We start from the raw sequence: 27,937 nt of genomic DNA on the forward strand, positions 1-27,937 counted from the left end.
GAGATGCATGTTACACTGTTTTTTTTTTGCACTGCAAGGTCTTTTACTTACTACTTCCATGTACAGAATAAATCTTAGTTCTCACAAGCATGCCCCTCTAGGAGCAAGAATTCCTTCACGGCATATGATGCCTACAATAAATTTTACAAAATGAAAAATGTATACTTGAGGATTAAATTGCGTATCTTTTAAGGGGGGAAAAACAAAAGAAGCAGAACAAAAAATTATGGAGAACGAGTTGTTCAGAATTTAGACTTGAGATTGATGGAGTCCACTGCAAGATGATGAATGTCTTTGAGCAACCCCAGGACCTGTCACACCGTGGGCCTCTTCGCCGGTGACTCCGCCGTACACAAGAACGCCACTCAAAGGCTCTCCGCCATCTCCCTCTCCAACTCGCCACCCTCATCTCTCAGCCTCTCATCCAACATGGCCACCCCATTTCCTTCTCTCACCATCTTTCTCACCCACACGACTGTCTCTGCCATGCTAGCCCTCCTCGTTAAGAGCTCCATCAGCACGACACCGAAGCAGTAAATGTCCGTCTTCATTGTGCAATTCAACTTATCTTGCTGCCTGATTTTTCAGAACCCAAAATCCGTGATTCGGGGTTGGAAGTCGTCGGCAAATAAGATATTAGAGGTGACTAGGTGGCCATGTACGATGGGCTCTGATCCGGCATGGTGGAGATATGCCAGGCCACATGCTATCTCGACAGCAATACGATGTTGTGTTCGCCAACCCATGGTTTCTGATGAAGACGCCTGTGATCTGACACCGTTTTGAATCTCCCATGTGTCGCTACCCTAATCCTTCACATTAGTAGTCCCCATTGGCAGCTCATAAATCCACCTTCCTGAATCACCGTTCGGCATGAACTCGTACAACACCAGCTTCTCTTTTCCTGAAATTGCAATAAACATAATCAAATTTCAATTTTAATTAAATTCACCACATTTAATTACACTCATATTTAAGCAAATTTCTCAATTAGACCAAACATGAATCAAGTTTGCCAACTTCCATAATTTTTTTTTAAAAAGATTAATATTAACAAAAAAGTTTTGTTAGGCTGAAACCATTTGAAATATTTTGCTTATTTCCATAAACAAACATTTCAATTACGAAACCAAAATGTACGACAGGACAGACACAAATTCCTATACGTAATCATAACAAGAGTGTGGATTCAGGGAAAAGGGGTACACAGCAAGTTAGTGAGTGCGACATCATAATATTAAAACCCGTGAAGGCAATTAATGCGAGAAGGTTCAATTCAATTTCAGAATGTACGCTGCTTCTGCTAAAAAAGCAGAATTTAAAAAAAAAAAAGAGTAAAATTTGGAACAAAGCATTTGGATTTTGGAGCAGATGCAACTCGGCACAGTACTTGCAATGCAGTAACTGGAGAGTGGCAGTATGTTTGGATGCTCCAGCTTTGAGAGTTCAACGAACAAGTCAACCACGTTGTCATGTTTAACGCCTCTGGCATTCTCCAAAACCTTGATTTCCATGTGGATGTCTCCGCCGGCCGGTAAGACGGCTCTGTAGAGGGGGCCACACCTCCCTTCAGCGGGCAGCGAGTCTTTACCGAAGTGTGACGTGTTCGTGATCAGTTCCTTGAACTCAGGTTCATCAATGGCTTCTCGAACATCACGATTGGCACCGATGATGGCTCCTTCAGATCAGCCACCCACGACGTACCTGATTCGGTCTCGAAAGCAAACGGTCCGGATTTGTCGACCTTGAAACGCAATGGAGGGACTGGTTTCGAGATCACCCATTTGTTTTCCTTAGCCAATCGTCTCTTCCTGTAGATGCAAAATACTGAAATACACAATAGAACAATGATGACTCCTGAAGCAGAGTAAACTGAGAGAATCAGTGTTTTAGATTTTGATTTGGGTTGTTTTGCACTGATCGAGTCTCGTTTCGGAGGGTGATGAAACGTCGACGTTTTAGAAGCGTTGTAAGTGAAGTTAGCACCGGTGTGAAGGAAAGCTGATTTGTCGACTTTCTTCTTGTACCCATCGAAGCTAAGTATGTCTCTGAAATTGTTGTGAGAAATGTTCAAGAAATGAAGGGTATGAAGACGAGGGAAATCAAAAGGAAAAGTACCATTCAACTTGTTATTTGAGAGGCCAAAGTAATTCAGCGACTTCAAAACAGAGATAGGTTTGACATTTCCTTTGATTTTACAGTTGGACAGGTCAAGGTAGTTCAGGTTGGTGAGCTTCTGAAACCCAGAAGGGAGGTATTTCAGATTGTTATGAGATTCTTGGAAGGAAGCCTTATGGCCCTAAACTGATCGTCGTTGGAGCAGTGGGGTAACGAAGAAACGTTGAATCCGGAGACTGATTTGAAGGCCTTGGACACAAGGTCGCCTTCCTCTTGACTAAGTTTGCAAGAGGAGGAAGAAGGTACAACAAAAGCAAGCAGAGCCAGAAGAATGAAGAACCTGAAAAAGGGTCTCATTTTAGCAGGAGCAAGTGAGCGGCTCGAATTATTTCTGTCATATATACCCTGTTTGTTTCAGTGAGAGGCTTTGAGGGGGAGGGGGATGGGGAGTTGGAATTGAAGTGGGGCAATTATCGCGAATATAAAGAATCGACGACGTCATGGTTGACCGAGAACTTAACGGCTCGGGAGAATGGGAAGAGGGTGAGGTGTTGACTATTGACCATTGCACTTAACACATTATTATAGCTTCTTCTTCTTTTTTTTTTTTTTGCCGCAAAGTACTATAGCTTCTAATTACACGCTTATTTGTAATCATGTGAATCGGAAGATATAAATACGTTAGAAAAGTAAAAATTTTTTCACCAGCGCTTGAAAAATAAATTATACTATTAGTATATTACAAATAATATATTTGTATATATATTTATTTATGATGTGTGGTAGTTGCAGAGTAATTAATCCATTATTTGTCATTTAAAAGAATAATTGATTACTACAAGACATGATGTCATGCGAATAAAAATTGGTAAATGTATTCTGCAAAGTTATGGATTTAAATCATAATCCATTGCGATAACTTTCTTCAAGAGGCAATCTGTGACTATAATAATCTCTATAATAAGTATTATTTGAGCTGTAGGACACATCCTAACCCTACTAAATTTGTAAGATTAAACTTATTGAAAAAAATTTTTATAATTTTTTTTAAAAAAACGATGTTATATGTATACTTTAATAAAGGAATGGTGCTGTTTTTTTTTCACGAAAAATGGACAGACAGTTGCGTTGCAGGAAATTGGAAGTCCCAACGAACGTAGAAGGCAGGAAGGTCACATAAGGAGGTGGGAAGTCAGATGGCCCCGAAACAGATGTGAAGGCGACTTCTAAAGTTTTCATACTCAAGGGTTCCCACTTTTTATTTCTCATTCATTCGGAGAGTTACAAGCATCATGTTCATGTAGTATTGGCAGATGCAATCGTACGTGACCTTGTGATAGACGATAACTTTTTTCAAATAGTCAAAACATAAAAGAATTTTTAAAAAAATTAGTTAAATCGGTTATTTTTTTACAAATACGTAGTAATCTTCTTAAACCGTCATCTTTAATCATATTTGTTAGATTATTAAAATTATCCTTTCATGAAAACCTTTTATAATCAATAGAAATATTTTGCAAAAAGATAGAGAAAATACATTAGATTGATATATTATATTTAGAATCAAATCTAATTCTAACTGATTTTTATATTAAAAATCAAAGGTAGTATATGAGATCATTAAAGGCCAAAAAAAAATTCCATAATAAGTAAATAAACAAAGTTTCAGTACAAAATTGATAACAACTAATAAGCTCATGCAACTTCTTTGTTATTGAGATTTTTTGGTGATATATTCTTTTCTTAGAATCTTATAATGAATCCCCCAAAATACTAGCTTTATAATGCTAATTAAAAAGCTTTTATTGAATATAATGTTATATTTTATAAGAAATAATTAATTTTAATCAACTTTCTTACGCAAAGCAATTAATTGAATCTTATAAAAAAAGGGTATAAAGTATTTTTTTTCCACATATATTTTTTCATCACACTACTCTTCATCTATAAATATATTTTATGCTATTTTTTGTCACTTTTTCTTGTGATGAGCAAGGGTGACGCTCTTTAATTTATATGGTGTATATTGATTGATATTGATATGATTATTTTTGTTAATGGCATTGATGATTGATAATAATGATGGTAGGGAGTCATTCTTTTAAGAGTAAATATTATCTATACTAAATTGATAAATTAAAATAATAAAAAGAACAAGAGAAAGACCCCATTGCACAAAGATTATGAAAAGACCAACGGAGGTGAAGAAAAAAGAATAGAAAGAAATAAAATATGTATATATGAATATGGCATTTTGGTCTCTAAGTAAAAAGTACATTAAAGACAATAATAGTTAATTATTGTATAATAACAACAACAAAATAAAACACATCTCATTTTATGTGCATTTGGAAGGCAAGTTGTCCCTTTATCATTATTAGTTTTAAATTTTAAGACCTTGCAATGTATGGACATATTCGCTCTAAATTAAATACTTAACGAACAATATTATTTTTGGTTGACTTTTGAAGAGCTCTGAGAAGTCATGAATCATGATGCCTTCACTTTAACTCCATTCGTTGGGTAAACTAATCTCTTCATATATTCAATTTGGTCTTTAATTAGAATGATGAATCATATCTGAAACTGAAAGGAGCAAAAATAAATTATTACAACTACTTTGTTGAACTTCTAGCAGTAGTTGACGTGAGTAGAGACTATACGCCCACACATTTCCAGTTCCATTAATGATAATAAATAATACTTTAATAAAATATTGAAAAAAAAAAAACTATGCATTCCATGTAATATAGGTCAAATGTAATTAATTAATGCTTTTTAAGAAATACTTGGTCGTTTATATTTTTTGTATTATAAAAAATATCATTCCTTTTCGATTTTTCATTTAATGCAATAAATTACCAGCATTCATTACAAAAAAATTGACTTTCAACAGTGACAAAAAGTTGCAGCTAAAAGTATAAAATTTGCCGTTGAAAATTTTTAGTGGTAATTTGTCACTGCTGAAAAGTCATTACCATAGTGATCGTGATTGAAAACTTTTAGCGGCGACAAAAAAAAGTTCCCGTTAAAAGAGACTTTTAACAGCGACTTTTAGAAGTTTCAGTGGCGACATTTGTCTCCACTGAAAGTCACTTTCATTGGTGACTTTTTGTCGCTACTAAAAGAACTTTTAGCAATGACAGTTTGTAGACGCCAAAAGTGACTTTTAGCGGCGACTTTTTTATCGCCGCAGAAAGTGATGCCTAGGTTTTACTGAAGCCACATCATCGCTGCCGATCACCATGTCATCACCAACCAGACGCCACATCATCACTAGCCACCTCCACGTCATCGTCAGCCACCTCCACGTTGTGATAACATCACCGATGAAGGTCATAGATTCAGTGGCGACAAAAAAGGTTGCTGCGGTACACTCACACTAATTTAACTATAATCATCTCTCCCTCATAAACTTAACTATGCTATCCCTTTCAATTATAATGCATTCCTCTCACACACACCATCTCACTTTCAATTATATTTTAATTACATTTTACATCTCTCTCTCTCAGACTCTATCTCTCACTACCTTCCCATCTTTCCTTATCTCTCAAACATACATCTTGCGTTGCCATTGAAAGTATTTTCTACGGCAACAAAATGTCACCGCTGAAAGTCAACTTCGAGCGGCGACATTATTTGTCACCACCAAATGTTGTACCTTTTAGCGGTGACCACATGCAGTTGCTGCAAAAAGTCCTACATTCGGCGGTAGCTTTGATGTTGCCACTAAAAAGTTCCACTTTTGGTGGTGACAATAAAAGTTGCCGCTGAAAGTCATACTTTCAGTTGTGACTTTTTTTGTCACCACCGAAAGTCATCATTGAAAGTGATTTTTTTTGTAGTGATTAAGTGGGCAACTAAAAACAAACAATAATACAATAAAGCAAAAATTCTCAATTCAAACTAGTAATAATTGGATAAGGATATTGAAAAAAAAAATATAAATACTTCACCATAGGTTGCCCTAGCTTTTGAACCAACTGTAGCTTAAAAGTTGTCTTGTATTTACTACGAGATATAGCAATGTGAGCGGCAAAAAGGGAAAAAAAGCAGAGATAGATATGGTAGTGTGTGTGTATATAAAGGAAAATTTCATCTAAGTTTCGCACATGAAATTTAATTGTCAATAAGTTCCAAAAAATTATGACCTTTCAATTTAGTAGTAAATGATAAAAATGAAATCTTTTTTTTTGTTAATCACCAAGCCGTCAAACTCATTTAGTTATATTGTGCAAAAATCTATATAATACATTAATTTTCCTAATTTACATCCTAATTCTCTTATGCATTATTGTTAATTTCCTTATCTATACTTGTTAATTTGCTAATTTTAGTTATTTCAGATTTCCAAAATTTCATAAGAACAATTGCAATTAGCAAATTAAAACGTACATTTAGAGGAATTAACAATAACCAACAATTCCTATTTTCCATATTCTCAAAATTTCACAAGTTAATCGTTTTACACAAAACAATAATTTTATTTTTATCCCTTAATGCCTACTCAAAATTAAGCGGCATTTGTAGGACTCAAATGAAAATTTTCATTAAAAAGGAGTATATTTCATATCACAAAGTGACAATTTACATGCCAATGACCCATCGATTAATCAAATCAAAATAAAGCAAAAAAGAGGTGATATAAACAAAATGCGGTCAAAGTGACTAAAGACTACACATGGTGATAGTAGATACCCAGTGGCGTCACACCTGCTCTGCACGTGATCTTGGCTTCTACCATTTGCTCTTATTGTCATGTTCATATAATTTTACTATATTTGATATAATTTTGTTTAGATTTAGTGGGGTAAGTTAAGTGGGTGGCATCACCTCATCCACAAGCATACAAACCAAAGTTCCAAGAGAATGACACGTCAGCTTTACTCTAGCAATAATATTCAAATTACGAGAAGACTGAGTTTCTGATATAAAATTATAGCAAGATCCCACCAACTCTCGCTTGTGGGCATTATGAAATTGAAAACTACTCTACTTAATGTATATATGAGAAAATGTCAGAGGTAGTTATTTGTTCCATTTAAGTAGGACTGAATGGAGAGGCTCCAATAAATAATACTTGTACTATGGAACTTAGCTCCCCCTTTGTTTAATTGTTTTATGAGCCCTCTATTCTAACTTAGAAGAAAGAAAGAAACTAAGCAAGCCCCCAACGCAGGACAAGGATGGAAATACCAACAAGTGTTAGTCTAAGTAGAAAGAACTTAGACATCTTAAATATTATGTCTTGGGTTCGATATTTGGGACTATGTGTATGACAAAAATACTATTGGGAGAGGTCTCTTCTACGGCGCTTGACAGTATCCCGAGAGATTAGTCTTTTATCGTTCAGGTGGAAGGATACTTTGAACAACCAAAATAAAAACAAGGATGGAAATATGAGAAGTTTTCTTAGTGGGCCAGCCCGTTAATCTAGTTTTGCCCTAAAATTCTATGACTATACGGGTTATTTTTAATTCAAACCAGAGCCAGTCCGACATTAAGATTGCAACTAGAAAGGTTAAAATTCAAGGATATACCTAGTTACCTCTTGCATTCGATCATTTTCTAGCAACTCCCTCCATAAAACTGATGTTTTATTAATTTTCTATTTCACAAAATCTATTACACCAACTTCACCTATATTATAACTTATTCATATTATATAATTAATTTTTTTATCAAAAAATTAGAGTCGGAAAAATACAAATAATATTCTAGCCAAACGGATCAGCGAGTCGCGCTCCATCCCAAATTTTCTTATCAATACCTTTTAAGAATCTTATATGAATTTTTCAACATTTAAATTCAAGTATCCGTTTATTTAATAAATAATAAGACTCAATATATCAGTCTATTTTCTCTGATAATTCTTGTATTTGAAGTTTGAAGTTTTTAACTGTTTACAACTTTTTTTTTCTGGGCCAAGAACTGTTTACAACTTAACAAGGTGTGCTATGTGGTGACGGTAATAACTAAAATCACACCCTTGAAGAAAAACTTTTATTAAAGACTTCAAATGGGCCGAATAATTTCTGGTGTGGATTGGATTGTCCGCTCCTTGTTTGGGTCTAACATGTTATCCAAAGTAAATGCCCATTTGGAGAAAAATGTTCTGAGGCTCAAAATCATAATTTTGAAGTTGAACCAATCAGAGTTGAATCTAGTAAAAATAGCCAACTCATCATAACATGATGAACTAATATATAAATCTGCACTGCAAGATGTACTCATATTTCGTATCAAATAATATTTCAAACAGGATTACTTTTAAGAAAAGAATAGTTGGGGTTAGAAAAAAAATCATGAATTTGAAGCCAAATCCATGTTTATTGAGAGCGGTTAACAAGCAACACAATTTTTAAATTCGTAGTTATGAATTTTAAAACCAAATAGTACCATTTTTTTTTTTAAAAACCACGTTTAACCCCAAAACCTTATTTAGGAATAGAAGCAAATTGTACCTGCTTTTGGGTAACTTCAGTTTTTGCTAAACTCAATTTGGGCCACTTTTGATTTTGCTTAGAGCCAAGTTTGCAAAGTTAATTAATTCTACCAATACACAGCAAAACTAAACAAGCTTTAAATACATAAATAATTAAAGCCACGTGATATTTATCAACATTCTGCTAATTTAGTTTTTTCCCCCCCAATTACATTGAGAAAGAAATCACCACTCGACTGCATTCAAGGGGAGTTAAAAAATAATTAAAAAAGTAAAGGACTTATTACCAAATATTTTCGGATCTGCGTTTACCACTTTAGAAAACCATCTCCTCCCCCCCCCAAAAAAAAGCCGATATTTTTGGAGCTTCGTTTATTTATCTTTTGCTTGATGAGCCTTGTTTATTTATTTATATTTTTTAAAGCAGTTTCGTTCTATGTTCTTGCGTGTCATTAAGGCATCATCATAAGGCATGAACTTAAGTTTCAATATTATATTAACCCTTTACGTACAATGTATAGGTCAACTTATTTGCTTTTTGAATAATAATATAATTGTTTTATGATTAATCTTATCAAAGTCAACAAATGTATATTGGTTATGTCACAAGATTCATAGATCACATTTGCAAAATGTGGAAGTCACTTCTTCACCATGTTAGAGATACAGGTTTTATATATGACTTTGGAGAGTATCATGGTCTTGTCTTTTCAGTAATGTGCTGGTCATTATCTCAATAAAATAGTTGTTGATTTTAAATGCTCTTCCGATCCTTAATATAAAACCTAATTAACTAATTTGAGTAAATTAAGAATGTTATTTAAATTACTTCTCCGATCCTAAATATAAAACCCATTTTGTAGTGTAAATTATACTATAAAATGGGTCTTACATTTAAGATCGGAGGAGTAGTTAATATGATATGTTTTTTTCTAAAACACTCTGAGTATCTTTTTTAACTCCTTTCCTCATTTTCTTACTTGATTATTGTTGGGAGAATACCAATAGGGTTAATTTGGAAAAAAGTTGATAAACATGTGAAATAAATCTTATATATATTATCAATATTAACTTCTTAATTAACTCCTAGATTAAGGACGGCAGAAGTAATTAATACAAATATGCGCTTGATTTATTTATTTATTCTTTTACGTTCATCATCTTATTTTTTTTTAATCTTTATTTGGTATTATAAATAGATGGGAGGATAAAACTAAAACTAAGTCCTTAGGATTATTTGGGGGCAAAAATCTTAAGAAAATCTTGACTAGCTAAATACATGTTGGGTTATGGCGTAAAGCTTCTCAAACTTGGCCTTGATCTTAGGAAACTCAAGTTGGAAGAGGAAATGGAAATAAAATCTCAAAGTCCTAATAACAACTGAGCAATTTGTAATTACAAATTTTAAGACTACTTCTCATTTGTTATTGGGACTTTTTGATAATTATTTTTTTATTTTAGATCTCACAGTAATTCTCCAAGTTGGAATATTGCTTTCATTATGAAAATTCCCTAACCCGGATAGGTCAAGGTTTTAAGGGGTAAGTACAAATGTAACAAACCTACCATTCCCTTGTTAAACATCGCCCATCTGAAGTTTTACTTGGACTAGAATCTTCTTGGGACAAACTCACATGGGAAATTTAGGATTAGGGATTGGGAAAAGGAATCAAGTTTCTTTATGGTTTGATAGATGTGTTAGCTAAACAACATATATACATATATTATTCAAACAATCCAGATTATATACATATATGTATGTGATACTCAAAAGAGTTACAGCGGAAGACTTATAAATACCTCTCACCATTAGTTCAGTTGATTTGATGTAGTTCTGACAAAAACAAAAAAAGATTTGATGTAGAACTCAATCTGAATAATGACAAGCTGTGGATTGAAGAACACAATTAGAAAAAGAAGGAATGCAGGGAATCTTCCAGCTGGTGATTAGGCACAGTGATGGCGATTGGGTTGTAGCCGTCACCAGTGGGGAACCCTCAGAAAGTGAGCAGAGAGATTAGGGTTTCGCTCCTGACTCAGTGTACCATCTATTATTTTCACTATCAGAAACTAACTTTAATTAATTGAGTCAATTACCCATCTCGGACTGGGCCTAAAATGACTACGGGCCATACTCAGAAATATTTATTAATTATCCTAATAATATCTAAATAGTTATATATTAATAATAAATATCTCACATTCTCCCACTTGGCCTATATACTTAATGCCATTGCCCAGTCAAGATTAACTAAGGACATACTACAAGAATCATGGCGGTAAGTCCTCTTTTATCGAGTATTACCTTCCATGTATTACAAGCAGCATCCTTGCTTAATGGGTACCACTTTATGAATAAACTCAATGTTTATTCGGTTCCTATCTCAATGTTTATCAATTTCAATATCACAAATGTATACAATCTTAAACAAGAAATGATAAATCATAAATTTGATTTCATTGCTCATACCTCAACTAGTCAAATGAAGGACGAAATCCCATGTGAGGTACATGTGAAACGAAAACATTTGGTTTCAACCCTTTCGTCAAAGGATCAGCTAGCATATCATTTGTACTGATGCGTTCAACCGAAACTTGGCCATCCTGAACTCTTTCTTTCAGGCATAGGAATTTAAGTTCAACAAATTTGCTTTGACTTTTATTCCTTTTGTTATTTACTATGGCCACTGCAACTGCGTTATCACAGTACATTCTTATTGGCCTACAGATTGAGTTCACAATATTGAGCCCAGCAATGAAATTCTTTATCCAAATTGCTTGTGAACTTGCCTTAAAACATGCAATGTACTCAGCATCACCAGTAGAAGGAGCTGTCAGCGTTTGCTTTGCACTTTTCCATGATATAGCTCCTCCTGCTAACAGGAAGATGTAACCAGTTGTAGATTTATTTGTATCTACACATCCTCTAAGATCTGAATTTGAGTACCCAATTACTTCCAAATTGTCTGTTCTTCTATATGTGAGCATGTAGTGTTTAGTACCTTGTAGGTATCTGAACACCTTCTTTGCAGCTATCCAATGTGCTTCCCCAAGATCACTTTGATATCTCCCCAACATACCCACAGCAAATGCGATGTTAGGTCTTGTACAAACCTGTGCATACATCAAGCTTCCTACCGCTGAGGCATATGGGACCTTTTCCATATGTTTTCTTTCAAGCTCGATTTTGGGACACCGATCTGAACTAAATTTATCTCCTTTTTCAATAGGAGCTACGTTAGATGAACAGTTTTTCATTCTGAATCATTCAAGAATCTTGCCAATGTAAGCTTCTTGAGATAAGCCTACAAGACCTTGGGTTCTATCTCTATGAATCTTTATGCCAATGACATAAGATGCCTCACCCATGTCTTTCATGTCAAAACTCTTGAACAGAAACTGTTTCACCTCATGCAATAGTCCCAGATCATTTGTGGCAAGCAAAATGTCATCCACATACAAAATCAAGAATATGATCCTGCTCCCACTAGCCTTGTGGTATATATAGTCATCCATGATGTTCTCAACAAAACCAAATGACATGATCACTTTATGGAACTTTAAGTACCACTGCCGTGAAGCCTGTTTCAGACCATGTATTGATTTCTCTAGCTTGCACACCAACTGCTCTTTACCTTCTGCAACGAATCCCTCAGGTTGTTTCATATAGACTTCTTCCTCCAATTCACCATTGAGGAATGCAGTCTTCACATCCATTTGGTGCAACTCTAGATCAAAATGTGCAACCAATGCCATGATGATGCAGAATGAATCTTTCTTCGATACAGGTGAAAAAGTTTCCCTATAGTCAATTCCTTCCACTTGTGTGAAACCCTTAGCAACCAACCTAGCCTTGTATATATCAATGTTGCCCTGTGAGTCCCTTTTGGTTTTGTAAACCCATTTACAGCCAATGGCCTTAGACCCACTAGGCAACTCTACAAGTTCCCAAACATGGTTGTTTGCCATGGAATTCATTTCATCAATCATAGCATCATGCCACAATTTAGAGTTTGCACTCTTCATGGCCTGAGTAAACGTTAATGGATCATTTTCAACACTTGCATCACAGTCAACTTCAGCAGAGTACACTATGTAGTCATTTGGTAATATCGGTCTTTTTTCTCTAGTTGACCTCCTTAATTCAACCTCTTGGGTTGATTCAGGCTACTGACTAGGAACATCCTCTATCACATTTTGTGGGGGTTCCACTTGTGTGACAGTTTGATCAGCTTGTATGTGTTCCTCTTGTCTAGCATTGTCAACTTGAGCTCCAGGATTTACATCATGTTCAATGTCAACTCTAACAGTAGGAGAGTCATTAACTATTGATGGTCCCTCATAATTGGTGTTAGTGGTTTGCTCTATATGATTGTCTTGTGAACAATCACTCCCACTAATCACATCATTCTCAAGAAATTTGGCATTCCTAGATTCTACAAATCTTTTAGAAGGTGGAGGACAATAAAACTTATAACCTTTTGACCTTTCTACAGAGCCTACAAAGTAAGCTCTAATGGTCTTAGGGTCCAGTTTCTTTTCCTATGGATTGTACACTCTTACTTCAGCAGGACAACCCTATACCCTGAAATGATTTAAACTGGGTTTCCAACCTTTCCAGATTTCAAAGGGTGTTTTAGATACTGCCTTTGTTGGAACCCTGTTTAATATGTAAGTGGCTGTCTTGAGTGCTTCCTTCCACAAGGAAGTTGGAAGTTTAGAGCTACTCAGCATGCTCTTAACCATATCTAATAAGGTCCTATTTCTTCTTTCAGCTACACCATTCATATCAGGTGAGCCAGGCATGTTATATTGGGCTACTATACCTTGCTCTCGAAGAAATTCAGCAAATGGACCAGGTGCTTGTCCTTCACTAGTGTACCTGCCATAATACTTACCACCTCGATTTGATCTCACAATCTTGATTGGTTTCCCGATATGTTTTTCTACTTCTGCTTTATATTCTTTAAAGGCATCTAGTGCCTCACTTTTATTATAAAGCATATAGACATACATGTATCGTGAGTAATCATCAATAAAGGTGATAAAATATTTTTGACCATGCGTAGTCAAGTCGGGGCAACAAATATCCGTGTGTATAATTTCTAGCAATTCAGAACTTCTCTTAGCCCCTTTATGTGACTTGTTGGTCTGCTTTCCTCTTATGCAGTCCATACAAGAATCAAATTCTGGATGGTCTAAAGATGGAAGAATTCCATCTTTACTTAACCTTTTGATTCTTTCACTAGAGATATGTCCCAATCTCCTATGCCACAGGCTAACAGAATTCTCATCAATGACACTTCTTTTAGTACCATGCATAACAGAAAAAGATTGCGGAGAATCAGAAACAATTTTAAATAAAATATCAATCATAACGAAGTTCGCAATCAAAACAGAGTCTTTTGACAAAGTCATAAATTTCTTAGAAAGAACTAAATGGTAATCAAACGGAATCAGTCTTGACATGGAAATCAAATTCCTCTTATAATAGGGTACATAAAAAACTTCATAAAGATCCAAAACATGATTATTTGAAAAAATTATGCGAAAAGTCCGAACAGCTTTCACAGGATCTCCTTTCCCACTGCTTGAAAGGACCGTTTCCTCATTGGGATGTGGAGGCCTGTTGGTTAGAAAGCCCTGCATGGTAGTCAAAATGTGGATCATTGAACCAGTGTCAATCCACCAAGTGTCATTATTAACGCTAGAAAAATTAGATTCAAAAGTAACACACGATGAAAACATACTTCTCTTTTCTAGCCATGCCTTCCTCTTGAGACACTCATCCCTCATGTGTCCCTTTTTCTTACAGAAGAAGCATCTAGCATTCCTTTTGTTAACAGCTGAAACAGCAGGGATTTTCTTCTTTTTCTTTTCCTCCTTCTTTTCTTTCTTTCCCCTTCTGCTGCCAGCCTTGGAACTTTCTGCTAAATGAGCCTCCTTTTGTACACCCTTTCCACTCATCAGCAATCTAGTCTCTTCTTGAACACACATGGACAGCAGTTCATCCATTGACCATTTCTCCTTATGTGTGTTGTACGAGACCTTGAAAGCATCATATTGACCAGGAAGTGAGTTCAAGATCAATTGCACTAGGAACTGCTCGGTAGGTTCCATTTCAAAGGATTTCAGCTAAGAGGCTAGGTCTCTCATTTTCATTATATGTTGCCTCACGCCACCAATACCTGTAAGCCTCATAACACATAATTCAGACATGATGGCACCAACCATCTGTTTGTCTATTGGCTTGAACTGCTTGTCCAAGGCTTCCAGGTATCCTTTGGCTGTCTCACATTTAGGGATTGCTCCCCTAATGCTTCTGGTGATCCTTTGTTGTATAAGCAGAAGAGATAAGTGGTTGCTCCGCTCCCATAATTCATACCTTTCTTTTGCCTCCTTATCATTTGAGGCATCATCTAGTCTAGGAGGCTTTTCATACCTTAAGGCATAATCCAAGTCCATACAACCGAGCTGCAGCAAAACATCATCTCTCCAATTAGCGTAGTTAGTGCTGCCATCTAAAATGATTTTGTTGCTCACATCAGTCATGATTCTAGGGGTAGCAATCGGAACTGCAAATTGGAAACAGATAAATGAACAAACAAACAAGCTCACAAGTTAGAATTTGAGGCAATTACCATTCACTGTGCCATGTATGCATGCTTAAATGAATAAAGCATACAAGTAATAAATACGTATCACTAATGTCTACCTGTGGGCAAAGACATTAGCATAGCATGTATTTATCTCAAATTGATGAAACTAGAATGCATTTGCATTTTCTAATACCTGTGGGCCACTTAGAAAATAACAAGGCCATTCTATCCCACCCTAATTAAATATGCAATTATGAGATGTCTACCTATGGGCAAAGATAAATCATAATTACACATTTAATTACAATTGATATTTCAAATCCATATGTGATTAATTAGTGCATGCGACATACTTAGGGATGCCGTGGCTACTCCTTAGAAGATGCATGCTATCACAAATATCACAAATGTGTATTTAAATTCCAAATATGCACAACTTAATGGAGAATATAACAAATCAATTTAATTAACAAAAGTAACTAAATAATTTAATTTAAATTCTCCCCCTATTTTATGCACAAAAAAAATTAATAAATTAATTTCAATACATTTCAACTTCAAAAGAGTTTTACAAAATTCAAATAGTTAATTTAATTGCCCAAAACATTATCCAAAATAGGCAATTAAATAACAAAACAAATTAAATTTTGTAAACATGTTCCAAATGTCAAAATGTTGAAGAAATTAATTATCCTCAATTTAAACAATTATGGAGCATAAAATAGAATTCAAAGAAACATATTACAAAGCAAAATTAATTTATTTTGTGCAAACATATTTTGGAAAATCAAATTAAATGGCCCAAAATAATTTTCTAGAAATAAAACCAAATGGCCCATACTTAAGAGTCCAAACAGAGCCCAAATAATCAATCCAGAAACAAAATAAAAAAGTTAAGGCCCAAAACGAAAGTCCAGAAAACAAACAGAGACCAAAAATAAATTTCCATGCAAAACGAGCCCAATAAGGAGCCCAAAATGTTACTGTTCTGAAACTGTGCAATTTTTTTTTTATGTAAAGTGGCCCAAAAATAAAAGCCCAGACCGAGAGGGAGAAAAGAGACAAAAACCTGGAAAACAAAAGCCCAAAGCTTTTGGCCCAGTTCGACATTAAATTTTTTAAAAAAATTTTAAACAGAAGCCCAAATCACGGCCCAAATGCGTGTCCGACCCACTACAGGATAAATGAAACGGTGAGTTTCATTTCACCAGAAACGACACCGTTTTTTTTTGGGCCCAGGTTGTCTTCCTCATGGAGTCGGATTAGGTCAACCCGACTCCTAACCCGCATGCAACTCGGTTCTGCAGCCGTCGACTCTGCAACTCTTGGCGTCTCTTTCCGACGAGCTATTCGTCGTTTTCTGGCATTAAGGAGGCCGTTTTGAGGCTCTTCCGATGGTGCAATGTTCTCAAAACAGCAACAAACATAATTCGAACATATTTGAATCAAGATTTTGAGCAAAAATCAAAGCAAGATATTGATTTTGATGAAAGAAAAGAGTGACTGAAAAACAGGACCTCCATGGACAATGAGGTCGACGATAGGTTCATCAGAGAGATAAATTTCATCTCCTTCCATCGCCTTAATCCGCAACTGAAACTCTTACAATCATAAACATAAACAACACGGTGGTGACCATGATTCCTAGGCAATATGAAAGTTTATTTCTTTCCATTCAAAGCTCAAAACGTACAGATTGAGTAAAAAATTCAAACTCATTGCAAACTGAATGAAAGCAGATTTTGAATGGATCTTCGGATTTATTCGAATGTGGTGATGGTTCACGGGAGAATAAAAATTATTCTCCTCCATCCCATTCAGCCCGTAAAATCAAAAATAAAATATCCAGATCAAATTAAATTAACCAAATCAAAAGATGCTATCAAAATGATTAAAATTTTCGAAGTAGAAAATTAAACAAATTTAAATGAGCATCATAAAAGAGTAAGGTGAGGTGAATCAAGAAACCAAGCTCTGATACCACATGTTAGCTAAACAACATATATACATATATTATTCAAACAATCCAAATTATATACATATATGTATGTGATACTCAAAAGAGTTACAGCGGAAGACTCGCCATTAGCTCAGTTGATTTGATGTAGAACTCGATCTGAATAATGACAAGCTGTGGATTGAAGAATACAATTAGAGAAAGAAGGAATGCAGGGAATCTTCCAGCTGGTGATTAGGCACAGTGATGGCGACTGGGATGTAGCCGTCACCAGTGGGGAACCCTCAGAAAGTGAGCAGAGAGATTAGGGTTTCGCTCCTGACTCAGTGTACCATCTATTATTTTCAACATCAGAAACTAACTTTAATTAACTGAGTCAATTACCCATCTTGGACTGGGCCCAAAATGACTACAGGTCACACTCAGAAATATTTATTAATTATCCTAATAATATTTAAATAGTTATATATTAATAATAAATATCTCACAAGATGGTCATCACTTTTTCCTCAACCTCTTGTTTGATATGGTTCTAATGCGGGTGCAATATTTTTAATGCCAGAGTCACTAATTTTAAAAATTTAGTAAGGGATTGGGACTTAAAACAAGATTATCCGCGATCCTTCTATGAATGTCATCAGCCAAATATTTCTTGTTCAACTGCCTGATTCGAATGAGGATGGATGACGATGATGCTCTTTGTTGGAGACCTTTGGTTGGTGGCAACTTCTTAATCAAATCTCTGCCTATAAAGGCACTGAAAATTCAAATTAAAAAAAAAAATCGCTTCCAATCCCGACATTTGGACAAAAATGTGGAAATGGCTCACCTATGATGAGATAATCAAAACCTTCCTTTGGAAAGTTAGATAATTGCAGCTGAACCATTGGAAATGCATGAAGGCCCTCAGTCTCTTCTGGAATGAAAAGCTTCTACGAGAGTCAGTGTTTCCTACAATTCCTTGAAAGCTATCATCATAAGAACAAGCACTTTCGAATTTATCCCTTTTCCCCCCATTTTTTGGATATGATTATGCATGAATCTTCTCATGCGAGATTGGATTGTCTCTTTCGATCACCCCTTTGGACAAGATAATACCTACTAACTAACTCATAAAGCAGACCATTATAGCTTGAATTTTACGATTTTAAATAACCATATCCCTTGGCATATAGGGATTTATTAATCTCTGATTTGACTTAATCCCTATTTTATGCGCACCATCCTAACTGTGGTTTTAATTTTGTTATTCAAAAAGAAAGATTGTCAAACTAGAGCGTGGCTTCCCTTGAATAAAGTATGGGGTAAGCTATACTTTTTGAATATAATATACGGGTAAATACATATACATACATCCCCAATTCTTGGGTCGTAGATGGGAGTGCTTCCTGCTGGGGCGACGACCGTACGGTAGCCGCGGTCACTAGTTCCCTTATGATATTCCACTTCCAGTTACATGCCAACCCTATAAACGTGGAGCTAATTAAGTTGTTACTCAAACCAACTATGCTTTTAATATTCTATTTTATACCTCATCCTTGGATCTCAAATCTTTAATTTGACCTTTCTTTTTCTCCTCTCTTTTGTTTTTGGCACATACTCTATTCAATCTTCATTTCAATTTAGTAATTTACCGGTAAGTTACTCTGAGATTGGCATGTGAGAAGTAAAATAATTGATTCTCTTAGTGCATCAATAGAATAATAAAGGAACTTGGTTTTGATTCAAGCTAACCTCATAGGCTGATAATATCATCATTAATCTTTATATATATATATATATATATATATATAAGGAAAATCAAATTGCATTCGCAGGTTATAATTTTCAAAAAATTCAGTTTAATTCATGAGAGGTATGTTAAAAGCTTCAAATTCAACTGCACGTTTGAATTATTTTGCTCTCAGTATTGAATTAAGAGATTTATGTCAATGCAAATAAACAAAAGCAATCTACAGGATTGGATTTTGATTGACTAAACATATGTTGCGTATTTGTTCTGATTCAACATTGTTTGAAAAATTATTTAAATATTTTAAACATCAAAATCAGATTAATTAGTTTTTTAAAAAAAATGAAAAACTACTCTAAAATTAGAGTTAAATAAGTTAAAAAAATAAAATTAAAATTAAAATAAAGTTATCACATTGAAATTAAATCAAAATAAAATTTAAAATTATCACACAAAAATTTATTTAGCCTAACCAACCCCGCAGATACACACACACACACACACAAACAGACCTCAACAAATCAAAACCACATCTTCGCCGCCAAACAGCTCACATCATCACCACCTTCAATGGCCGAGAAGCACGTCGACGCCCAAACCTAAACCAGAAAAACAGAACAACCATAATACTGCAGCTTCTACGTTCTTCACCACCATAATACTGCAGCTTCTACGTTCTTCACCACCATAATACTGCAGCTTCTACGTTCTTCACCACAGCATCCATGGCAGACGTCGACGTTTCGAACAGCGGCCTCAATCGGACGAAGAAGAAGAATGACGCCAATCATTTACTTGGCCGCTATGAAGTCGGAAAACTCCTAGGACATGGCACCTTCGTGAAGGTTTACTACGCTCGGAACATTAAAACCAACGAAGACGTCGCAATTAAGATCATCGACAAGGAGAAAATACTCAAAGGCGGCTATCTCAATGCTCCGCCGCGTCCGCCACCCCAACATCGTCCAGCTCTTCGAAGTCATGGCCACGAAGATGAAGATCTACTTCGTCATGGAATACGTCCGCGGCGGCGAGTTATTCAATAAAGTCGCAAAAGGCCGATTGAAGGAAGGAGTCGCCAGAAAGTATTTCCAGCAAATGATCTCCGCCGTAGAATTTTGCCAGGCCAAAGGCGTGTACCACCGCAATCTCAAGCCGGAAAACCTGTTACTCGACGAAAATGGCGATCTCAAGGTTTCCGATTTCGGCCTCAGCACTGTCTCCGATCAAATCAGACAAGACAGATTGTTTCATACTTTCTGTGGAACGCCTGCGTATGTTGCTCCTGAGGTTCTGGCAAGAAAAGGATACGACGGAGCCACAGTTGATCTCTGGTCTTGTGGCGTTATTCTCTTCGTTTTAATGGCAGGTTATTTACCATTCCATGATCAGAATGTTATGTCTATGTACAAGAAGATTTACAGAGGAGTTTTCCGGTGTCCCAAGTGGTTCTCGCCGGAGCTAAACTTATTATGCACTCGTCTTCTCGATACAAACCCAGAAACTAGAATCTCAATTCCAAAAATCATGGAAAACAAGTGGTTCAAGAAAGGGATCAAACAAATCAAGTTTTATTTCGACGACGATAAGCTACCAGCATTGAAGATATTGACAAACTGGATTTAAACAAGGACGACATAGGCTAATCTCAGATTATTCAGTATCAGAATCCTATTCAGAGCTAGACGTCAAAAGAAGAAGCAACGCTTCATTGCCAAGACCAGCAAGCTTGAATGCATTTGATATAATATCATTCTCTGCAGGCTTCGATCTTTCTGGGTTGTTCGAGGAGAAAGGGGACGGGGCGACGCTCGTGTCCAGCGCGCCAGTGTCAAAGATCACATCGAAGTTGGAGGAAATTGCGCAGTTGGTGAGCTTTACAGTGAGGAAGAAGGATTGCAGGGTGAGCTCGGAGGGATCAAGGGAAGGTGTGAAGGGGCCACTGACGATTGCTGCTGAGATATTCGAGCTGACTCCGTCGTTGGTGGTGGTGGAAGTGAAGAAGAAAGCAGGGGATAAAACAGAGTATGAACAGTTTTGTAACTCTGAATTGAAACCTGGCTTACAGAAGTTAATTATGAAGAATGAATCAGCAACTTCTTCTCCCAAGAGAAATTCTTCTGATGAGACTCCTCAATCCGATTCTGATTCTTAGAATTCTCCACACTAGTTAACTCTCGGATATTGAATCCTCATTTTTTCTCCTCTACTTTAGATTGTTTATATATGGTAATCTTTGTCATCTTTTATTTTCTGGACTTAAGGTTTTGTCCTTAACTGGAGGAGTGGATTCTATGGCTCTTTTTTAATATACAAACTATAGGTGCTATGGTGCAACCAGCCTAATTTGAATAATAAATGATCAGATATATCAATAATTATCAATACATAGCTAGCCAAGCCGTAGTGAAAACTCATTCTTCAAATTGTGTATGGGACAAAATATGTATGTAGTTGAGTACTACTCTTATCCTTAAGATAGAACCTAATTGTTAAGTTAATTTTGATTTTAATTATAAGATTTATTTATCATATTTATCAGTTTTTTCTGAATTACTTCTATAGACGCTCATTCAATCATAATCAAGTAAGCGAGAGAAGAAGGATATTAAGAAAAATAATTATGGTGTTTTAGAAAAACCATATTATATTTTTTATAATTAACTAACTTACCTAATTTTCTCAATCTAATCAAATTAGTTAAATATGTCTTATATTAAAGATCGGAGGAGTATATATCTCTGCCGAACTTGTAAAACTTCATATTTACTTCTCTTATTGGTTTGAAGTATAAGAAAATCTAAATGTGGTTCCTTGCAAGGATTGTAATGGGGTTTTGGTTGGATTACTCCATTGATCGTAATTGTTTACATTACAAGTCTATATTCGTAAGATATATAGTTCATTAGCTATATATCTTGCCATATATCTCAACCTTCACTATAAAAAGATGAGACTTCCTATTCGAACCAAAGATATATTCATATTCTTTCTTTTTTTAAATAACTCATATAACTATCATATCTTTTATTAAGGATTCAAACTCACAATTTTATGCAAGAAAAACTTTAAGAAAAAGATCAACAGGAATTGGGTTTAGTGAAAAGGGTTAGCTCCTCACGACGTGACAAATCAAGATTCAAATCCTCGTTAGGAGAGATGTTCATATTTAATACTCATACCTCGAATATGATTACTTCCAATTAGAAGATACCTATACTTTAACCAAAAAAAAAAAACTTTAAGAAAGATGCTTGTTGTTAATTGAGTTATAAGGGCCAAGCTCCACATATCCATATCCATTCCAATTATCAAAAGACTGTTTTGCACTTTAATTTCTAGCTATGTTATTATTTAATTAGGGTAAAGTCTTTCTTCAAGACAATTATTGAAATTACATAATTTTTATTTATTTGTCAAATTGAGAAGAAACTATACCCCAGTCTTGAGTCTTGTGTGTAGAGCCCAAGGCTAGAAACCCCGTGACCTTTATTCTGCTGCTCTCTTTCAATGCGAGAGAGTTTCGAAAAACCTTATTTTAGTCTAAATGATAAGACATAAAGAGCTCAAACCTGTAGCATCAATTTATATTATTGTGTGTGTATATATACACGTATATGTAAAATTGAATTATTATTCATCATTATAGAACTAGGTCCATGCCAGCCTTAGGCGTGATTTGGCACGTAAAATAAAAGAAAAAAAGGACAAAAATTTAAGGACCAATTTGTCTGCTAAAGAAAGAAAGCCACCTCTATTATTGCAACCTTAATAAGAAAGAAAAAGAATGAGAAAAGAAAATGGATATGGAAAAGAAAAGAGTGTAGAAAATATTTTCATTCCTTATATTAAGATGAACAGGAGAGAAATCAAAAGGAAAAAAAACTAATTTGTGCTTATTTTTATTGTAATTATTTAAATTGAATTGAAAATTTAATTATGAATACACTATCAACATAGAGCAATGTCATTTGAGCCAAGGCTCATTTGCATTCGAATTGAAAACTCAATGATAAGTACACTGTATCACCATAACTATAATACTACCTCCGGTCGTAAATATAAAAGCTAGTTGACTAATTTGAGTATAACAATAAAATAAATTAAGTTAGTTATTTGTAATAAATATAAGTTTATTTGCTAGGACTAATCATTCTTAGAAGGACTATTTTGGAAAAATAAATAAATAAACATGAGAGATAAAGTAAATTGGGGTCTCATATTTAGAACTAAAATAAAAGTCAAATGAGATCTTATATTAAGAATCTGAGACGGTACTTTCTAGAATCAATTCCCCCACCTCCTCCATAAAGGAGTAGAGCGATGTCATTAAAGTCAAGGTTGATTTGTATTGAAATTGATTCTCGTAAATAACTCCCATAATATGTATAATTAATAAAAAATTTAAAGAAGTATAAATTTAGAAGACGAATTAAATTGAAATATTATATTTAAGACTAAAAAAAATTCTTTTATTATATCTTATATTAAGGATAAAAGAAATAACATACAATACATGATAACAACTTCATAACTGGGTAATGAAGATTGAACTAAAAAAAGGTTAAATCAAAATTCCTAAAGAAATCAAATTTCAACGTTATAAGATGCACAGACATATTCGGGAGAATTATAATAAGATTTTAAGCAAAAAAAAAAGTTATCAAAAAGTCTAAATAATAGGTTAGAAGTTTTCATTTCCTATGCTATAACTTATCATTACATGTGCTTAGTTGTTATTAGGACTTTTTGATTATTATGTTTCTCTTTTAAGACTTTGCTGCAATTCTCCCTGTTGAAATATGTGATTTTAAAAGTGACTGATGAAATCTCCATGTTGCCAGCAACAATCACTATCCGGATCCGCCGGCCAAATGTCCAAAAATTAATGAGAAATAAATCAACAAGGACAGGATAGGCGATATGTGTGATTATGCCATTCTTTTTCTCTGGGAGAGACAATTTTTTTTTTAATTAAATGGCCTACTTATATGGCCTTATTGACATTTTCAGTTCCTTTTGACCTTATTTCAATTTTGAAATATAAAATTTAAAATCAATAGTTTTATTCCTTGAAATTTGATTTTTTTTTTGGTCTCCCAAACAGGTATGATCCTATATGTACATAACTCACTACTTGTAAGTAATTGATCAAGGGTAATTATTGCCCTCATATTTTCGCATATGTCTGTTTCACTAGCTCTATTGCTTCTTTTGAGGAGTGCATGTAAATAGTTAGCATTATGATGTACTTAGTATGGGAAGTTCTCACACGTGGTTTAATATAACTGATAAGCATTATTTGTGGTGACATAATTTTTTGCACGCGCAAATTACTATTCTAAGTATCAACAAAAAAATGAGGACCATAATGATGATGACCATAATAATAATAATAATAATAATAATAATAATAATAATAATAATAATAATAATAATAATAATAATATTATTATTATTATTATTATTATTATTATTATTATTTGTACTTCTTAATATAATATCTACTTAATTAATTAATTTGGGTAGATAAAAGAAAACTAGTTCAATTAATTATTTGTCAAAAATATATTTTGGTTTATACAAAATACCATATTAAATCATTTATATTGTAACCTTTCTTGATGCAAACTCCCCATTTATTGATGCAAACTACCTTAAGACATGCAATTGGTTAAAAAAAAAGTTTGGAGAAAATAATAAATATGAGGAATAAAATAAAATGAGATCTTATATTTAAGATTAAATTTAACCCCTAACTAGTTCTTCTATTAGAAATAGGAGCTAGTAGGAGCAAAAGCACTGTCTTTAGAGGCATAAAATTTGAACTCTACTGTTACAGTTCTGTACAATATTACTATACACAACCCGGGCGCAAGAAAAGAACAAGGAATACAATAGAGACAACCTTCACAACTTTGCAGCAAGTGATTCTGCAGATTGGAAGACCATGTATCTGAACAAAAGAGAAACAGAAACAGAACGTTTCAAATTACCTATTCCGCAAGCAAATTAAAAACATAAACCGTATCTTCTGGTATATATGGGTGCCAAATATTGCTGCTACTGTTCACCTCCTTGGCTTCAAGTTCTGATCCCGAAATTGGATATACTCAAACGTATCGCCTGCAGTTATCTTCACCTCCACAACATGAAACGTTGATGTCACCTCAAAAATCTCTGCATCAATACCAAGTTGTCCCTTCCGACCACTCTTGCGTCCCTCCAACCTCACTAATCCATCTTTCTTCACAACATTGAATTCTCTCTCTGCTTGTGCTATTTCTTCCAGTTTTGAAACAATTGTTGAGGCGGGCTTCGTGATGGTGAATCTAGCATGTTGTTTCCGACACGTATCTTCCTCAAACAAACCGGAGAGATCAAATCCTGAAGATAGGGATATTAAATCAAAGGCATTGAAGGCAGATGGTTTCACTTTCACAGGGGTTTCTTCGGTTTTTTCCTCTGGATTTGATGACGATGAAGAATCAAAAAGAGCCTGAACATCACTCGCAGGATTGGAAACTGGTGATTTGGGTGGTTCAATCTGCTGATACCCAATTTTAAACCAGCCATTTTCCACAATCTTAGCAATACTTACCCTTGTTCTTGGATTTGGATCGAGAATTCTGGTGATAAGTCTTCTGGTTTGAGGTGAGAACCATTTAGGACACTTGAATTATGCAGTACAAATTTTCCTATGCATTTCAATCAGATTCTTATCCTGAAATGGAAGAAAGCCTGCGAGAAGAACAAACAGAATAACCCCACAAGACCATATATCAGCTTTGGCTTCATCATAGCCTTTCTTGTTGAGCACTTCAGGGGCCACATAAGCAGGCGTTCCACAAGTTGTATGGAGAAGACCATCATTCTTTCTTGGTTCATACAAAACACTCAAACCAAAATCCGAAATCTTCAGATCCCCATTTTCGTCCAGAAGAAGATACTTCAGTTTCAGATCTCGGTGACAAACCCCTCGGCTATGGCAGAAATCGACGGCACCGATTAGCTGCTGGAAATACTTTCGAGCCAAATCCCCCTTCAATTTCCCTTTTGCGATTTTGGCGAAGAGCTCGCCGCCTTTCAAGTACTCCACCGTGAAGTAAATCTTGTTTTTGCTCGCCATTACTTCGCAGAGCTGAACAACGTTTGGGTGCCTTATCAGGTGCATCCCGGAGATCTCGCGCTTGATTTGGTCGATCAAGCCGATGCGAAGAATTTTCTGCTTGTTGATGACTTTAATGGCGACGCTCTGGTTGGTTTTAATGTTTCTAGCGTGGTAGACTTTAGTGAATGTGCCTTGGCCAAGCAAACGGCCCAGCTCGTATTTCTCCATCAGAATTGTGCCTTTCTTCTCCGTTTGCTCTGAATCCATTGGGTTTGCAAAGGAAGGAACTGTGGGTTTCAAGGTTGAGATTTGAGAATGAAGAGGAGGGAGGACGACGACGAGGAGGAGGAAGAAGAAGAAGAAGAATTGAGTCAGGCGGAAGCCAACAGATTCACAGAATAATTATGCCGAAATCCGTTATTTTGCTCTATTTGTAGGAAAATCAGTATATAGATATTACTATTCAGTTTGTAGAAAATTGAGAATGCTGTCCGTATTCAGATGTCATTGGCTCATCCCTTTAGTGACAAGTTCAACTGCTAAAAGTTTGGTGAGTATTGTGTTTTTGAAGATAAATGATTACAAAAAGATGAAAGAAATTGCAATGAATAAGACTAGTGAAGATGTAGAAGGTAGAATCACATTCAACCATAGAGAATTGGACTTCCTGATATGTCAAGCTTGAAGATGTTTTCTTCAAGAAGCCACGCCTTCGAATTCCCAGAATTGAAAGTGATACAAATAACTAGATATCCTAAAATGAAGAAGTTTTGTCCAGGGGTGTTGGAAACACCAAAGTTGTCTAAAGTGAAAATAGAAGGGCATGAGATGGAATGGAAGGATAAAGGAGGCCTTAACAAAACGGTAGAAATGCTATTCTCAGCAAATGCATGATATATCCACGCTAACAAATATTGTTTCGAAAAATGTATATTTAATTATAAGGAAATAGAGAATTGATTATATTGTGCTTATAACAATGTCGTCTTTCTTCAAAATTACATATTTTCAGGCTAACCAATACTATGATTTGGTATTGCAGGATAGTGTTAGCTGTTAATATATAGAAGGATGAGTCGATCATCCATGTTATCATTTTCAGGTTGGTTAGTTTTATGATATTTTTCTGCTTATTGTCCATGCTTTTCTCTAGTAGTTATTATGAAATCAACAAAAGCCCCATATATGAAGGGAGGAAGCATTAAAAAACTTGCATCTTTTTTTTTAAAAAAAAAAAATCATTTGTATCTTTTTGCTATATTTGTCCGTGCTTTCCTACCCCTGAAATAGTAGTTACCATAATATCAACAAATGCTACATACATTAAGGGATGAAACAGATAACTCTTTTATATATGTCAATTTTTCTTTGTTTTTTTTTTGGACACATTGGCTACAATATGATTATGCTACTATATATGATAACATGGATACACTCAAAATATAAACATGCCTTTTTACTTTCCTTGCTTGATCAATGCAGGTATACGTTGTTGGCGATGATGTTGACACTTGATGAAGGATGTGGACAGACGTTTGTGCAATGATGCTTTTGTTGAATTCTCAAATGATATGTTTTAGTAGTTATATATGTTCCATTATATTTGATAGTAAATGAGACTCCGTTTCTATCATAAACAATATTCCCAGTTTCCTACCAATAAATTGGCTTGGTCATGGTCGAACCTCTATCCTTAAAGCGTGGCTTGCTTTATTATGTACTATGACTCCAATGTATTAAAGACTCAGAAAATTGGTGTGTTGTGATTGTGAAGTTTTTATTCAACAACTGTGTGGTTTCTATTAAATAATTGTCTAAGGTGCGTCCAGTATACTTGTGTTGTAATTATTTCGAGTTTATATTGAATTTCCTACTTGACAAAATTAAGTTGTTAATCATAGATGAAGTGTTGATGCCGCTATATGATGAAGGTTGACATGTTTTGCTGACTATAAGTACATAGAAAATTATA

The 27,937-nt window shown here is 35.0% G+C and overlaps 1 protein-coding gene and 3 pseudogenes across 1 annotated transcript; 1 reads left to right on the plus strand and 3 right to left on the minus strand.

Annotated features, from left to right (window-relative positions):
- Positions 1-242: 242 nt before the first annotated feature.
- Positions 243-5,413, minus strand: LOC114727184 (calmodulin-binding receptor kinase CaMRLK-like; annotated as a pseudogene).
- A 9,288-nt stretch (positions 5,414-14,701) lies between these two features.
- LOC114727185 (uncharacterized) lies at positions 14,702-16,743 on the minus strand. The gene is made up of 2 exons (XM_028913898.1): positions 16,683-16,743; positions 14,702-15,141 (listed from the first exon to the last, which is right to left on the minus strand). The coding sequence occupies exons 1-2, from the start codon at positions 16,741-16,743 to the stop codon at positions 14,702-14,704; spliced, it is 501 nt and encodes a 166-aa protein (XP_028769731.1).
- Positions 16,744-19,579: 2,836 nt separating this feature from the next.
- On the plus strand, positions 19,580-21,009 carry LOC114727186 (CBL-interacting serine/threonine-protein kinase 12-like; annotated as a pseudogene).
- A 3,755-nt stretch (positions 21,010-24,764) lies between these two features.
- Positions 24,765-26,281, minus strand: LOC114727187 (CBL-interacting protein kinase 5-like; annotated as a pseudogene).
- Positions 26,282-27,937: the final 1,656 nt, after the last annotated feature.

This window comes from Neltuma alba, unplaced genomic scaffold (genome assembly GCF_004799145.2).
Source record: "Neltuma alba isolate B1F8T4 unplaced genomic scaffold, ASM479914v2 tig00012452_pilon, whole genome shotgun sequence".
In the NCBI taxonomy this organism is placed as follows: domain Eukaryota; kingdom Viridiplantae; phylum Streptophyta; class Magnoliopsida; order Fabales; family Fabaceae; genus Neltuma; species Neltuma alba.

Excerpts from the sequence above, each read along its gene's own strand:
- LOC114727185 (XM_028913898.1), bottom strand. The coding sequence starts at position 16,743 with ATGGAAGGAGATGAAATTTATCTCTCTGATGAACCTATCGTCGACCTC. Across the intron at positions 15,142-16,682 it reads CGACCTCATTGTCCATGGAG|TTCCGATTGCTACCCCTAGA; the intron begins GTCCTGTTTTTC and ends TCCAATTTGCAG.